The sequence below is a fragment of the Papilio polytes genome, unplaced genomic scaffold (genome assembly GCF_000836215.1).
Source record: "Papilio polytes unplaced genomic scaffold, Ppol_1.0 DF823688.1, whole genome shotgun sequence".
In the NCBI taxonomy this organism is placed as follows: domain Eukaryota; kingdom Metazoa; phylum Arthropoda; class Insecta; order Lepidoptera; family Papilionidae; genus Papilio; species Papilio polytes.
The window spans coordinates 1,637,824-1,654,780 of NW_013525516.1; the positions used below are offsets into that span (position 1 = coordinate 1,637,824).

Here is a 16,957-nt window from a genome sequence, read left to right on the forward strand (position 1 = left end):
GACAATTTTTAATCTGTCAAAATCACAAACCACAAATATGTCAAAACGTAAGTGTCAAGTTGATGTCAAACTTATGTTGCTTGGGGTTGATTTTAAAGAGTTTTATCCTATAAGTGCTTTTAATTTAATAACATAAAGGTTAAGCAGAAGAATATTGGATGTAGAGACAAATGTCGATACCACCAGTTAATTACAACATTCCTCCTCCTTCCCTTAATGTACCTCCACCTATACCTCAGGTACCTCCTTCGGTTGTACCGGTTGTTCCTCCGGTACCACCACCTCAGTATTATAGCCGTCCTCCGCCATTCGGATCTAATATGTCACAAAACGTGCAGCGCTATTTGAACATGCCAGCAGGTTTACCACCTTTGAATGTCCCTCCTCCTGTTGCCCCCTATCGTCCATCTTCCAGTTCTGTTGCCGCCTCTTTCCCCGTCCCTAACAATCCCACAAGCTATCCTTATCGTCAACTTAGTTACGGACACCAGGGGAAAATGTCTTACAGTAAAGCTTGCAAAACTGAAACGGTTAGAAGATCAGGAAAGGAACATGCTTCGACAGATAAACAATCTAGTTCTTCAAAGGATATCCCAAAAGATGTTCCAAAAGACCCTTCAAAAGATGTGCCAAGTAGTTCCAGGTCAAGATATTCCAGACATGAATCAAGTTATGACAGGGAAAGAAGTTATGAAAGAGAGAGGAGACGAGACAGGGACTATAGTGCTGAAAGAAGGAAAGAACGAGAATTCAAAGAGGCAAAATATAGAGAACTCAGGAGATCTAGAAGTCCATCGAGGCATTATGACCGTTATAGAGATAGGGACAGATACATTGATCATCGTGAGCGTGACAGAAGATATGACTACAAGAGGTCACATAGCCCACACTATAGAGATTACAGAAGTCATAGTCGAAGCATTGATTCTCGAGATAGAAGGGATAGAAGATCTCCAAGTAGATTATCTGAGAGATCCAGGCGAGAATCCCATTCACATAGCAGAACTAGAGAGAGGTCTCCCAGTTACTACCGTGAGTCAATCCCAAAAAAACCTTTAACTGACCGTGAGAAGATCTTAGAAGACTACAGGTAAAGAATACAAATAAGTAATATGCTGAAAATGATAAACTATTTATAATATTCCAATTTGCAAGATGTAAAGTGTAATATATGAATAGAAATTACACAGAAATTATACCTAGTTAATAAAAACCAAAAAACAATTATTTGTAAGTTATAAATTGATTCCATGATGTAATAAAAGCTTTCCCTTTTATTTTGTTTCAGGAAAAATTACTGTGAAACATCCGGAGAGTTTATAAGAAAAATGGAACAGTGGTCTAGGGAACATCATTCTGATGAAGAAGAGGTATTTAATTTCTTTAATTGACTCTTGGTAATTTGACTATTAAATTCAATGGTTCAAGAAAACACTATGCATTGGTATATGTTATTACAGTTTTTCTTTAATTACACATGGATGAAGTCAGGGACCTAAGCTCAGAACCCACTCAAGCAAGTTGTTTTGTTTTACTTCAAGTAAATTCTTGGTCACAGAAAAAAATGTTTTCAGTCTTTGGTTGATCGATGGGATATAAAGAAATTAAGATAACCTAATAAGGTTATCTTAATTTCTTTATATCCCATCGATCCTTACCTTATTAGGTTATCTTAATTTCTTTATATCCCATCGATCCTTACCTTATTAGGTTATCTTAATTTCTTTATATCCCATCGATCAACCAAAGACTGAAAACATTTTTTTCTGTGACCAAGAATTTACTTGAAGTAAAACAAAACAACTTGCTTGAGTGGGTTCTGAGCTTAGGTCCCTGACTTCATCCATGTGTAATTAAAGAAAAACTGTGAATGTTACTCAGTGATAATTAGCTTTCTAATAGCAAAAGGTATTTTTTAAATCAGATACTAATGACTACATATGTATGTTATATACAAATCTTCACCCTTTATATAAGTATGGACTATAGATATAGATTAATTTGTCTTGTATATGGTATCTTTCAGTCATCAAAAATGTGGTACAGAAGTTCACCAGCTGAACTGTACTACAAACCGGCACCAGATGGCGTAGGTGTGATGCAAACAAGTAAACTAGAGAAACGCTGCAATACATTCTTTAAGGAATTAATAGAAAGAGGAAGGAAAGCAAGACCTGAAGTGGATGAATTGCCTCCATTGAGGCCGTCAAGAGGGAAGGCTTGTAAACATAGAAGTGAGTGTAACTTACATAAAAGTACTAAAAACCCCAACTTTTTGACTATAATTTAACAAGAAGTTCAAGATATAAACTTTGACTTACAGAGGCTGAATTTAAAGTTTGAGTTATGGAGCATAAATATGTTCTAATAGATTGAGATCCCAGACCAGGATTACGACACCTATATTCTAAAATTTTATTGTTATCTGATTAGATAGTACTTGTTTGTGATGTAACTGAATGGCCATTAATTATCCCGTCCAATGGGGCAGTTACGGGCTATCACACTCTGAAGTTAGTAAAAAACACACTTAGTTGACTTATTTTCACAAAGCTGATTTTCACATATGTGTTGGAGACCACTGTAAGAATTACGAAACAAATATTGGCAGACAATTTCCGTGGGCCGTTTTCGAAGACAGACAATTTAAAGTTGCCAAAAATTTGACTAAATTTTATTTTTATTTTCTAATGCTTGATTTTTATATATGATGCTCCAGGGACTTTAACTACATCTCCTGTAAGGAGATAGACACTCTGGTTAGAGTAAAAATACTATAATAAATGCGTCTGGGAGGTCGTTTGACCCATCAGAAATGTCTGCTTTCTTGCAGGGGGTATTGTTATAGTCCCTGGAGTATAATATCTAAAAATCAAGCATTTGAAAATAAGAAAAGTTCCAATGTTTACGTTTTAGTATTACGAGCCACGCGTAACTAAAAATGTCTGCACGCCGTTTGCCCCATCAAAAATGTCTGCTTTCTTTCAGGGGGTATTTTATAGGCCCCGGAGTATAATATGTAAAAATCAAGCATTAGAAAATATAAATAAAATTTAGTCAAATTTTTGGCAACTTTAAATCGTCTGTCTTCGAAAACGGCCCACGGAAATTGTCTGCCAATATTTGTTTCGTAATTCTTACAGTGGTCTCCAACACATATGTGAAAATCAGCTTTGTGAAAATAAGTGAACTTAGGTGTGTTTTTTACCAACTTCAGAGTGTGATAGCCCGTAACTGCCCCATTGGACAGGATAATTAATGGCCATTCAGTTACATCACAAACGAGTATTATCTAATCAGATAATAGTGAAGTTTTAGAATATAGGTGTCGTCATCCTGGTCTAGGATCTCAATCTATAAAATATTAACACAATAGTTCCTTCATGTTAGAATCTAACAAGTTAAATTTTTTTAACAGAATTCTATTTTAAATACTTTATTTAGTTTTTAATGATTTTTAGTGGATGACAAAAGTTCATCATCATCAGACAGTGATGAATGTCTAGATGAAGATGGTCTACAAGGATATTCTGATAGAATTATGATGGAACTGCAGAGAAAACAGAGCCATCCCAGGCGCCTTCATCCTGAAATGTGGTATGTTGATTGCAGAAAATTTTAATAATCCAGACTTTACAAACCCTTATTATCTTCCCATCCTTATCATACTACCTTAGAGTTAATGCACCAGGTTCATCCTCCAGATTAATCTATCTTCTGTCATATTTGTTCTTGATTATATCTTTCCACAAAATCCATCCATCTCCTTCTAGTTAACCTTTACTAGTACATACTCATAACAAAAGTTCTTCTAGATTATCATAATTATAGACTGATATTTTCTACATATTTTTTAGTATTCCATGTAGAGATAGAAACCAAACTCAAAGGAAAAGGTTAAATAGCTGATTAACAACTAAAAATGGTTTAAAACATGTCCTGTATGATCATATTACAACTATCTCAACTTTATCCCTCAACAACAATCACCTTGCTTTACATCACACTTGCTTTCACATGAAATGAAAAGAAAAGGAAGTGTATATTGTATGCGTTCTTCCAGACTATCCTCTATGTCTATGCCAAATTTCATCGAGATCCGTTCAGCAAACATTCATCTATCTAAACTTTCGCATTTATTCGCATTAGTGAGATTAGTAAGGTCACCAGTTTGTTTGTTTCTGTATAGGTTTAACAACACAGGTGAGATGAACGGCGGTCCGCTGTGCCGCTGCAGTGCTCGCGCGCGCCGCTTCGGCATGCGCCACGGCGTGTACGCCGGCGAGCAGCCGCACCCCAAGTGTGTGCCCACGCAGAGCAACATTCACAAACTATACCATTACAGGTAATAGACAAACTCCGTCTGCGTCGAATTAAAAATAATGGCTCAGTGGTTAACATTTTGAACCAGGTCTATAACACCTGGTACGTATCGCACTTACAGTGTGAATAAAATATGTATATATGACTAGATGTTGCTCGCGACTTCATTCGCGTGAAATTAATAAAACAATAAACAATGTAGCTTAAGTGTGTTTGTATTTGTATTTGTCATAACATAAATCAGTAGTTTTAGATTTATTTCAATACATACAAAAATACAGATCTTTCCTCCATAGTTATACAGGTTTTGCTACACCTGATACCGCAGAAATAGACAAAATAGAAAAATCTCTATCACATTAAACTTTTTAATAATTTGACTAGCAGTCTCCCTATTTTGAGTAGCCCCCGAGTCCCTCAGTGGGGATGTATAGTGAGCTGTTAATAGAATACGGAAAATCTCTCTCTTCGCACACTCATATTAAATAATTAAGAATACTCCTTACATAGTCTACTAATGCCTGACTTGCATTCTCTTTAGGTGAGAATGTCCAAAAAGAATGTTTGACATACTATGATTTTGGCTTAGAAATTTATTAAAACAAATTCAATTCATTTAGAACCAGACAGCAAAATAGGCTTCCTAGGATTCTTTATATTTAATCAAATGTCCATTGTTACTTTTAAATATGTACCCGTGTTTCAAATATTAAAATTATTAAACATTACTTTGCTTTTTCTAGAATAACAGTGTCTCCACCAACAAACTTCCTGATCAAGGCACCAACAATCATAGCTCACGATGAACATGAGTTCCTCTTCTCCGGGTTTTCAATGTTCTCTCACTACAAACTGGCAAAGCTACCTACTTGCAAGGTGATAAGGTTCAATATCGAATACACGATATTGTATGTAGAAGAACCCGCGCCTCAGAACTTCTCTATACAGGAATTGGATCTATTCGGTAAGTGATTTAATGTTTTTACTCACTTTAAAGTAGTTTGATGTAATTTTTACTCTATGTATATAAATTACTAGCTGTTGCTCGCGACCTTGCCCGCGTGAAATTAAAAAATATAGCCTATTTTACTCACAGATAAATTACCTTTCTAACTTTTTAATATTGGCCCAATAGTTTTTGAGTTACTTCAATACATACAAAAATACAAATCTTTATTGTACTGTTTACATTTATGAAATTCAGTTGCAAATGTCAATATTCAAATGCACAAATGACAACAAAGTCTTTTGATAACAATTAACAATTACCGTTACCATGGCAACCTTGTTTCCTTGATGTAAGCATTTAGTTATTGTCTCTTTCTAGCTTGATGTTTTTTTGCATATTATTTACTTCCTAAGTTTAACAGGGTGAAAATATTTAACCTAAAGCGTCTCATAAGTGTAGGGCTTTTTATTAAAACAAATAATTCTACATAGAAATACTGTGATTGCTGACAGTCACATAACTAAGTAGTGTGTGTTAACGCTTTATTATATTAGTATAGATATAGATGAATAATTTAACATAAATAAACAATGTGTGATTGTATGTTTTCAGAGGAATATTTATTCTACGAGTTATTAGAATTAGTCGATTTAGATCTTGGGAAAGCGACGGACACTTCTTGTTCGCAGTTTCATTTTATGCCGAGGTTTGTGCGATACTTACCTGAAGGAGGGTGTGAGGTAAGACAAACTATAAATTATTAAAATATTCATACATCATCATCATCATCACCAGCTCACTATACGTCCCCACCGAGGCGCTCGGAGTCTACCCTAAAGTTAAAACCCTAAATATAAAATATACAATTACCTAGCAATTGTATATTTTTTAAATAATTGCAAAATTTTATTTTAACATAAAATATCATGCATTCTTTTTGTTCACATACCTAGCTGTTGCTCGCGACTTCGCCCGCGTTACATTAAAAAAAATAGCCTGTTGCTCACTGATAACTCAGTTTTTTCATGGCGTAAGATTTTTGAAATCAGTCGAGTAGTTTTTGAGTTTTTTCAATATATACACAAATACAAATCGTTCCTCTTTACAATATCAGTATAGATAATGCATCTCTGTTTTCATTAATTTTATTATTCCTTAGACTTAGGGTCTATCTCACAATTGTTGTAAATTGTCAGATAACAATCCAACAACTAAAATATGTGATTAAAATAACTTCATGTCACTTTTAAACTATCTGAGCCTCTATCAGCCAGTAGTGGGACAGGCCCTTAAACATTTGTTTATATACTTTTGAGGTTATATGGTTTAATAGCAATAAATATGTTTAATTTTAGGTTTTATCGATGTGCGAAGTACTAAAATACTTAATAGACGAGAGCGGTCTGCTGATACCTCCCGACACGCTGGAGGAGGTGCACTCTATGGATCATTATAAATGGCAGAAGTTTGTTGATAGAATTAAAGGTATGTTTTATATTTTTTTTATTTTTTTTTATTAGGACCTTAACCTTACTAAAGGCATATGTAAATGTTAACTGGCAGGCTAGTAGCTAGTAAATTACTAGCACTATATTAAATTGCGTTACAGCTTAATTTTTTTTTTTTATTAGACGAAAGCATAAATTTAAAAGTACAATAAGGGACGTTATAAGTGGTACTGAAACCCACAGGATTTATGTGTAACCACTGGTCGCTTAGTTTATAACATATAAAAAATAATAAAGAAACTTAGACTATTTTACTCACAAACAACACTGTTTTTCAACGGTGAAAGAATTTGAAATCGGCCCAGCAGCCCCCGAGCCAATACAATGCATACAAAAACACAAATCACTCCTCTTTATAATATTAGTATAGATTATTTTAATTTACGCATTACATATTTGTTGTTTTAACAGGGCCGATTTCAAATTAATTTTACATTTTGATGGTTTTTTAATTATTTGTTCGAGCACAACGCTGTCAAGGTCGTTGATTTACTCAATTAGAGAGGGGAATCAAAGGGATACTAAGCTTGACAATTACATGTCTTGTCTCGTACTGTCTTGTAAACTGGCATGTAAACATCTATCCAATTTTACTGGAATGTGTATATATTTAGCACCATTTATATATGTTATGTGCCAGTTACTACTTCATTAAGTATTTACTATTCACCAGTAGCTGGGATATGCCAGTACTAAAATGCTTAAATGTGTATGATTTAACTAAAATGCCTTAATTTTGAAACCAAGTTTTGATAATGATCGTTTAAATTAAAAAAAAATGATTGTGATAGAATTTTTCTAAATAGATTTTATTGTAAATCAGGCATGATAGTGACGTACCCGGGGAAGAAGCCGTGCTCGGTACGCGTGGACCAGCTGGACCGCAGCCCGCCCGCCGGCAGGGACACTAAGGGCGCCCTCGACTACTACCCAGAGATAGTGCACTTTGGCATACGGCCGCCGCAGCTCAGCTACGCCGGCAACCCTGAGTGAGACACTAAACATTGTAAACATAATGCATGTTCCCCCTTCATAAACACTTTACGTTGAATAAACATTTCGTATGTGCTCACAAATCTCTTTACCAAGGTGTTTCTTTGTATTTGTAATGTTTCCGCAATAGACAAAAGTAGAAATTAAAAAGAATTCACATGGCAATACTGAAGGTCTGAAAGCACAATCAATAAAAAAAGTTTTGTACCTACTATAAGGAACATAATTTTCTCTTTCTATCTCTCTCACACGCATACATAATGAAAATCGAGCTTCTTTGTCTTAAATTCAAAAAGTACTTCATTTGTGATATTTTTTATGTATGAATTCAGATATCAAAAGGCGTGGCGCTACTACGTGAAGTACCGGCACCTGATCGCCAACATGGCGAAGCCGTCGTACAAGGAGCGGCAGAAGCTGGCCGCCAAGGAGGCGAAGCTGCAGGAGATGCGCACGCAGACCAAGATGAAGCGTGACGTCACCGTCGCCATCTCCTCGCAGGGCTTCCACACCACCGGCCTCATGTGCGACGTCGTGCAGGTCACTACAGCAATCATACTAATATTGTAAATGTCAAAGTTGAGATGGATGGATGTTTGTTAGAGTTGTAGCCTAAACTGCTGAACGGATTCCAATGAAATATGCCTTAATCTAACTAATATTGTATACTAACTTTCGCCCGAAACTTCGTCTCCTAGAATAAATTAAAAAAAAAAGTCAGTAGCCTATATGCTCTTCCAGACTATCCACTATAACTATACTAAATTTCATCGAAATCAGTTTAGCCGTTTAGGCTACGAACTTTTACAAACATCCATCCATCTAAACTTTCGCATTTATAATATTTTTAAAAAGTAAAATAAAAAAATTTAAAAAACTACCGCAGTTTGTTTACATAATAAACGCACATCGCGGTTAGATGCGAATCCAGTTTACTTTTTGACCGAATTCCCAAAAGCAGGAAGTATTCAATTCGTCTGTTCCCTGCATTCCAGCACGCGATGTTAATCCCAGTGCTGGTGAGACATCTGCGCTTCCACAAGTCGCTGGACAGCCTGGAGAGGAAGATCGGCTACGTGTTCAAGAAGCGGCTGCTGCTGCAGACGGCCTTCACGCACCCCTCCTACCGCGAGAACTTCGGCACCAACCCCGACCACGCGCGCAACAGCCTCACCAACTGCGGCATCCGCCAGCCCGAGTACGGCGACCGCAGGATACATTATACTAGGAAGAAAGGTCACTTGTCTTATTAGCTGTTTCATGCGACTTTGTCCGTGTGGAAATTAAATGTAGCCTATGTTACTCAGTGATAACAAAGCTTTTAAATAGAGAAATAATTTAAAAACATCGGTCCAGTAGTTTTTGAGTTATTCCAAAACAAAAATACATTTTATTCTCTTTATAATATTAGTCTAGATAGCTGTTCTTCGCGACTTCGTCTGTGTGGAAATTAAATGTAGCCTATGTTACTCAGTGATAACGTAGCTATTAACTTCTCAAAAACATTTAGCAATCGGCCTAGTAGTTATTGAGTTATTCAAATACTAAAGAACAATTTTTTCTCTTAATAATAGTATAGATAGCTGTGGCTCGCGACTTTGTCTGTGTGAATTTAACAAATAGTGAAAAAGCATAGCCTATTACATAACGAACCTTTTTAATGGTGAATGAATTTTTAAAATCGACTCAGTTTTGATTTCGAGAAATACAATTCTCTTTTATTATTAATATAGATGTTAAGTAGTAAATTCTTATTACTTTTATAAATGGATGGATGTTTTTAAGTATATCTGAAACTCATGAAAGGTTGTCGATTATATTTTCCAAAGATGTAAGACTGTCTGGAAGAACACGTAAATTACTAAGATTTATGATTCTGAATCTTTACTAATACTATAAAGAGGAAAGATTTGTATTTAATACATTTTAATACATATAGTATTGAAATAATTTAAAATTACTTGGCCGATTTCAAAAACTCCTTCAATGTTGATATTTTTTAATTTCATATGAATGAAGTTTCAAACTACGATTAGTCAAGTATAAAAATATTTGGAAAAACACCTGTATAATCTGTACGCCTTCAAAAGTATATGAAAAATACAAGTACAAAGTTTTATTTTAATTACTAGCTTCCGCCTGCGACTCCGTCCGCGAGGTATTAATAAAAACAAAAGAAAGTAGTCTATGTGTTCTTCCAGACTATCCTCTACATCTGTGCCAAATTTCACCCAGATCCATTCAGCCGTTTAGGCTACAAACTTTAACAAACATCCATCCAAACTTTCACATTTATAATATTAGTATGATTTTTGTAAATTTTGCTCATAGTTGTAATAATATAACCTCAAAATTGCAGGTATCGTGACGCTAATCAACATAATGTCGCGGTTCGGCAAGCGCAGCGAGACGGAGTCTGAGATCAAGCACAACGAGCGGCTGGAGTTCCTGGGGGACGCGGTGGTGGAGTTCCTCTCCTCCATACACCTGTTCCGCATGTTCCCCGGCCTGGCGGAGGGCGGGCTCGCCACCTACCGCGCCTCCATCGTGCAGAACCAACATCTCGCACAACTAGCCAAGGTTAATATGAACATTTTAACTGTTTTACTTCTTACTAATGTTATAAATGCGAAAGTTTAGATGGATGGATGTTTGTTAGAGTTTGTAGCCTAAACGACTGAAAAGATTTTTATGAAATTTGGTACAGATGTAGATGATAGTCTGGAAGAACGTATAGGCTACTCACTTTTGGTTTTTTTTTTAATCCACGCAAACAGAGTCGCGGGCGAAAGCTTGTGTAACCATACTAATATTATAAATGCGAAAGTTTAGATGGATGTTTGTTAGTGTTTGTAGCCTAAATGGCTGAGCAGACTTTGATGAAATTTGGTACAGATGTAAAGCATAGTCTGGAAGAACACATAGGCTACTTTTTATCCCGGAAATATTTACGGTTCCCCTGGGATGCATTAATTTTGTATTTTAATGTTTACTCGATAATTCTGCAATTGTTCGACATATCTTATTGAAATTTATCACAGATATAAACCAAAGTCTAAAGTACGCATGGGATAAGCTTCATCCCCGAGCAATGTCCGGTTCCCGAGGAATACGTAGCTTTTTCTAATACCACGCGGACGAAGACGCGGGCAACAGTTCGTCTATTTATACTTCCAACTATATCTATACTTCTTTACTAGTGTAATACAGCGTAAACACACTACTTTGTGGCGTAGGATGTCAGCAATCACAGCATATTTTTGAATACTTCTTTCTCTAATAAAAAGCCCTACACTTACAACACGTTTTAGGTTATATATTTTCACGCTAATAAACTTAGGGGGTAAATGAATTGAAAAAAAAACCATGTGGGAAAGGGACCATAAGCTACAAGCTGCCATCAAGCAAGATTAAAGTTAAAAATATTATAATGTACAGAACATCGAGCTGGAGCAGTTCATGCTGTACGCGCACGGCTCGGACCTGTGCCGCGAGCTGGTGATGCGGCACGCCATGGCCAACTGCTTCGAGGCCCTCATGGGCGCGCTCTTCCTCGACGCCGGACTGGAGGTGAGCCAGTAGCTGGCACGCCGCCTTACTGGCACGTGCCAGCTTTTAAACTTTTCACTACTTGATATATAAACATTTAGAAAATAGATCCGAGTTGACTGTGATTAGACACTTGATGCAACTCACACTGAGTTAGAACAAAATTTCTTCACCGGTACTTTCTTTGAAACGTACTATATCTGTTGTCAAATTTAATACCACCTCATGTACTTGTACATTTAACAAAATAAGGTCCTTCTTTTTTTATAGAAGAAACTAAACAGTGTTATTAAATTAAATATAAACATTTAAATATACTATTTAACTAGTTGTTCCGCCCGATTTCGACCTCGTGAAATAAAAAAATATAAGCCTATATAGCCTAAAATATAGCCCATATTACAGATAAATTACCTTTCTAACGGTGAGAGTTATTTCAATAGATACAAAAATGCAAATTTTTCCGCTTTATAATTTTAGTATAGATTAATATGAATAAAATTAATAGTTTTGAGGATACATGTTGACGATGTAAAAAATGTGTCAAGTGAGGTGTTCTGTCTCCTCTAATTTTGTTTTGAATGTGTGGCGGTGGCAGGTGACGGACCGCGTGTTCGGCATGGCGCTGTGGCACGGCGCGCCGGCGCTGCTGGACGTGTGGAGCAAGGAGCGCCTGCACCCGCTGCAGGAGCAGGAGCCGCTCGGCGACAGGAACTACATCAAGGACTTCGAGTTCCTGCAGAAGTTGACGGAGTTCGAAGCCTCCATTGGTATGCTCACTACACACAACTGCAACAAAGATTCCGTCGCAATCGGTCCATCCGTTCTAGATTGCGGTCTGGTCACATTGACAACGCGGAAATAAAAAAACCCTTTAACCTATAACATGCCCGTCTATATAAATTATAACACGGCTAAACTCACGTGATAACATTCGGTGTAGGCACTATTGCAATCTGCAGTTGGACGGAGTGACTATGGGCTCTCCAATAGCACCGGTTGTGGCCAACATATTTATGGAACATTTAGAGGATAACGCTTTGCGAACGGCCCCAACCAAACCCAGATACTGGTGGAGATATGTAGATGATGTGTTTGCTATTGTTACAAGACAAAGCTTAAGCTTGTTGTCGGTCCATTTGAACAGTATACATCCAAAGATTGTCTTTACAAAGGAGGAGGAAATGGACGGAACTCTTCCGTTTTTGGATGTTCTAGTAAAGCGGGAACCCACTGGAAATCTTGTACATACGGTATACAGAAAGCCGACCAACACAGATCGTTACTTAGGAGCCGATTCACACCATCACCCCTCACATCTGTCGTCAGTACCACGCACTTTGATCAACCGTGTGCTTCGGCATCACACATGATCCACAGTTTATTGAGTCGGAATTGTCACACGTACGACAGGTGTTAGAGAGCAACGGCTATAATTGGCGGCAGAGTTACCGCCTTGCAAACACATCAAGCAAATGACGGCCAAAATGTTGAGCGTGTCCCGGCATACTTGCCGTACGTGCGGGGGATAACGGACCGAATTGGTCACCTGTTACGCCGGAGATATAGCATCAGGACCATTTTCCGACCCCTGACTGAGAAAATCCTGCGGTCCCCTAAAGACCAGGTCCCTCTGGGCAGCCCTGGAGTCTATGAAATTCCATGCGATTGCGGTAAGAACTACATCGGAAAAACGAGGCGCAACAATAAAACCAGGCTCACGGAACACATCCGGAGCATTCGCAAGCTCGACAGCAACACCTCGGCGGTGGCGTGAGATTACCCTGAACAAAGGCGGTTGACGGACAGACATACATTTTTTTTTTATAAATCCGTTTTTCGTTATCAACAGCGCAAAACCATCATCTTCAAAGATTATTGTTTCGATATTACTAGACACTAGTTTTTTTAACTGAATAGATATAAAATGAGTTGTACTCCTATGTAGATTTTTCTTTAGTTTAATAAAGAAACGATATTATATCTTCCTAATTCACTTAACAATATAAACCGCATGTATTCACAATGACATTTTAGAATAAACATTCAAGATTTAATATTAAAATTTTCACAGATTAAAAATAACAGAAATATTTTTTTTAGACATATACAGAAGAAGATATAGATAATAATTTGTGTAGGTGTCCAGTTCAAGCACATCCGGCTGCTGGCGCGCGCGTTCACGGACCGCTCGGTGGGCTTCACGCACCTCACGCTGGGCTCCAACCAGCGCCTGGAGTTCCTCGGCGACACCGTGCTGCAGCTCGTCGTCTCCGACAGGCTGTACCGCCACTTCCCCGACCACCATGAGGGACATCTCTCGGTAATTGTCAAACACGACTTCCTATTGTCACAAATCACAAGTATTTTTTGCTACAAAAAAGAAACAAAACAAATTAAACAAACGGACATATTCTAAAGACAACATATTATAAAATGGTAGGTTTTCAGCTGGCTCCTTTGCACTCAAGTAGCTTCTTATAATTTGAAAGGGTAACCGGGCATACTAACTACACACATAGAAACAAAGCACACAAAAATACACACATACAATTTGTTGACGTAAAGCGCGGTACACACTTCACTGGTACAGCTAGCAATAACCGGCACAGTGTGAACGATAACTGACCCCAGTGAGTCCATACAATTTGTGACTGACTGCGCAACTGTCCAACTCTACTGCCAAAGTGTGTACCATGCATTATGCTTGTGTTTGCACTAGGCCAATACAATTGGACTGTTGCCTTGCCAGGCATAGATTTTTTACTGGCGCAAAATTTCACATTATTTTACGCTACTGACCATCTTTACTGGCTAGATGAACCGTAAATATTTCTAAATGTTTTGCTTTTACTAATTGCTGAATTTAAGCAACCGTAGCAACTTTGATTCTTTGCTATTGAAACATCTTTTTTTTCAATTTACATTTGCTCTCTGCTATTAATAGCCTCAAAATATATAGCCTAAAGCGTTTCGTAAGTGTACTATAGATAACAATTTTATTTAATGTTTCCAGTTATTGCGTTCGTCGTTGGTGAACAAGCGCACGCAGGCGATGGTGTGCGACGACCTCAACATGTCTGCCTACGCCATTTACAACAACCCTAAAGCGAAGCCCACCACTAAGAAACACAAGGCCGACTTGCTGGAGGCATTCCTCGGCGCACTTTATATTGACAAGGTAACTATTAATGTTACCCAGTTTATACAATTCCAGTCCAGCACGACTTTCCTAGCTGAACTGGAATAATATAAATTGGACATAACTTTGTTAATGTAGAAAGAGATTTTAACTAATTTAGGTACATTTACATTTGTTATTTCTTTAGTCTTCTTTAGACTTATCATTTTTGTTTTATTTATGTAAGATTTTAACAAATGAATAAATAACACGGTTACTGTTTTTTAGAATAACTTCATGATACCTTAATTTTAGCTTTCTTGTAATATTATATGTGCAAAAGTGTTAAATAAAGAATAATAAAAATAATACCATGAAAATCGTGAAAACAAGTTAAGATTTTTAACTGGTAGTTATAAAATTGTCGTGTGACAGATATACTAAAATCTATGTATTTTAATTATTCATGTTATAGTGTTCTAATGTTCCTAGAAGAGATTTTAATGTCTCTTAACTTATTATTTAGTCCTTGTGTTTGTTGTGCAGAACCTGGAGTACTGCCAGGGTTTCTGCAACGCGTGCCTGTTCCCGCGCCTGCAGGAGTTCATCCTGAACCAGGACTGGAACGACCCCAAGTCCAAGCTGCAGCAGTGCTGCCTCACGCTGCGCTCCATGGAGGGTGGCGAGCCAGATATACCTTTGTATAAGTATGTTTTGGAACTTCTGCCTCCATAATCTTCATTGTAAAAGTTTTATATATTGTTACCGTACAAAGAAAAAAGAAGTGTAAAGTACACTTCTTCTTTCTTTGTACGTATTTGTTTTAGGTATTTTCACAGTCGGTTAGGTTACAACGGCATCTGCTACCAAAATTTTAAGTTATTCGAGAAATAATAACGAAAAACCAATTTTTTAAATGTCTTTTTGCAAGTTGCGAGTAATCTTCGGAACTGGTGGACCAATTTTGATGGGAACGTAGCTGGAACACAGAAATGTTATATTTTTTTTTTCATTTCGGCGACCTTTAGTAATTTTTAATTAATTAATTTTTGTAAACAAGAACATTGTTAAATGTATTATTTGTGTTCAGGGTGATCGAGTGCCTGGGGCCGACCAACACGCGCGTGTACTCCGTGGGCGTGTACTTCAGGGGCGCGCGGCTGGCGGCGGCGCGCGGACACTCCATACAGGAGGCGGAGATGAACGCCGCAGAGCTCGCGCTCAACTCCGCGCACGGTGAATATACGCTTTATACACTTGTCATGTTTTATACATTTGTCTTACTTTTATACACTTGTTATATTTTTATACACTGGTCATACTTTTATACATTTGTCACATTTATATACACTTGTCTAACATTTATACACTTGTCATACCTTTATACATTTGTCATATTTTTATATACTTGTCGTATTTCTATACACTTGTCGTATTTATATACACTTGTCGTATTTATATACACTTGTCTTATTTTTATACACTTGCCTCATTTTTTATACAATTGTCATAATTATTTTGCTGTTATGCTTTTAATAAGTTAGGCGAACTCAGTACGTTATATTAGGAGTAATTAATTAAATAATTTCCTCACCTTTACCCTAGAGTTTGAGTTAAATCGGCTGTAGTCGATAGAAAAGGGAGATTAATTTAGATAATGCATCGCTGTAGCACTTTAAAGCCCTTAGATTATTGTACTTCTTACAATACAAAAAATCGATTAGAGAACTTGTAATGTTTTAGATACTAAATAGAAAAATCCAAAGCCTTTTACTTTTGAATAATAAAATATTTAATTGTTACAATACAGAACTATTCCCGCAATTGGATCATCAGAAGAGAGTAATAGCGAAGAGTGTTAAAAAGAAGAAGAACAAGCGTAAGAAGGTATCCGCTGGTCCGTCAAGTGCGGAGACGAGTCGGGACTGGGAGCGAGTGCCGCGCGCGTACCGACTTCGCCGAGACAGCGACACCGACACCGACATCGATACCGACACCGACACCGACGCAGGGAGCGAACGCGCCGACAGATCTGGAGAAGACTCAGGTTTAGTCAGCGACCCCGATAATGACCCCGACCCCGACCCCGACTCCGATGACGCGCAAACTCTGCCCGTCAGCAGCCTTCTTACAGAAATGGAGAAGACCAAAGAAGACTTCATTAAAACTAATAAATACGAACAGTTGAAAGAGAAATGTAAAAATACTGATACAAATGATTCTATTTAAGTAAGCTTTATATTGTGATGCAATGTTTAAATGTTAGAAAATTTATTTTAGATATTGTGTAGTTTTAAGTGGAATTCATGTGACGGTTGTTTTTCGCCCGAAACTTCGAGACGGAATGTATCAATGTTCTGTTATAGAGATGATTGTTGCATATAAACTGCTATTTAAATTTAACTAGATAATAAAAGTGTACGACACTTAAATTTAGTGGAAATAAAATAAAACAAATCAAATATTGCTTTTTATTTAACTTGAAATATGTTCTTATTACTGATCTGTATAAAA

General features: G+C 37.1%; 1 protein-coding gene across 1 annotated transcript; it reads left to right on the plus strand.

Moving 5' to 3' along the window:
- Positions 1-25: 25 nt before the first annotated feature.
- LOC106104397 (ribonuclease 3) lies at positions 26-16,905 on the plus strand. Its single transcript, XM_013284441.1, has 19 exons — positions 26-1,090; positions 1,289-1,370; positions 2,027-2,234; positions 3,462-3,597; positions 4,190-4,345; positions 5,067-5,287; positions 5,885-6,012; positions 6,628-6,757; positions 7,604-7,769; positions 8,106-8,313; positions 8,769-9,009; positions 10,133-10,353; positions 11,212-11,343; positions 11,921-12,092; positions 13,464-13,645; positions 14,339-14,503; positions 14,990-15,150; positions 15,534-15,679; positions 16,254-16,905. Exons 1-19 carry the CDS (start codon positions 171-173, stop codon positions 16,670-16,672), a joined length of 4,194 nt encoding a protein of 1,397 aa, XP_013139895.1. The 5' UTR covers positions 26-170; the 3' UTR covers positions 16,673-16,905.
- Positions 16,906-16,957: the final 52 nt, after the last annotated feature.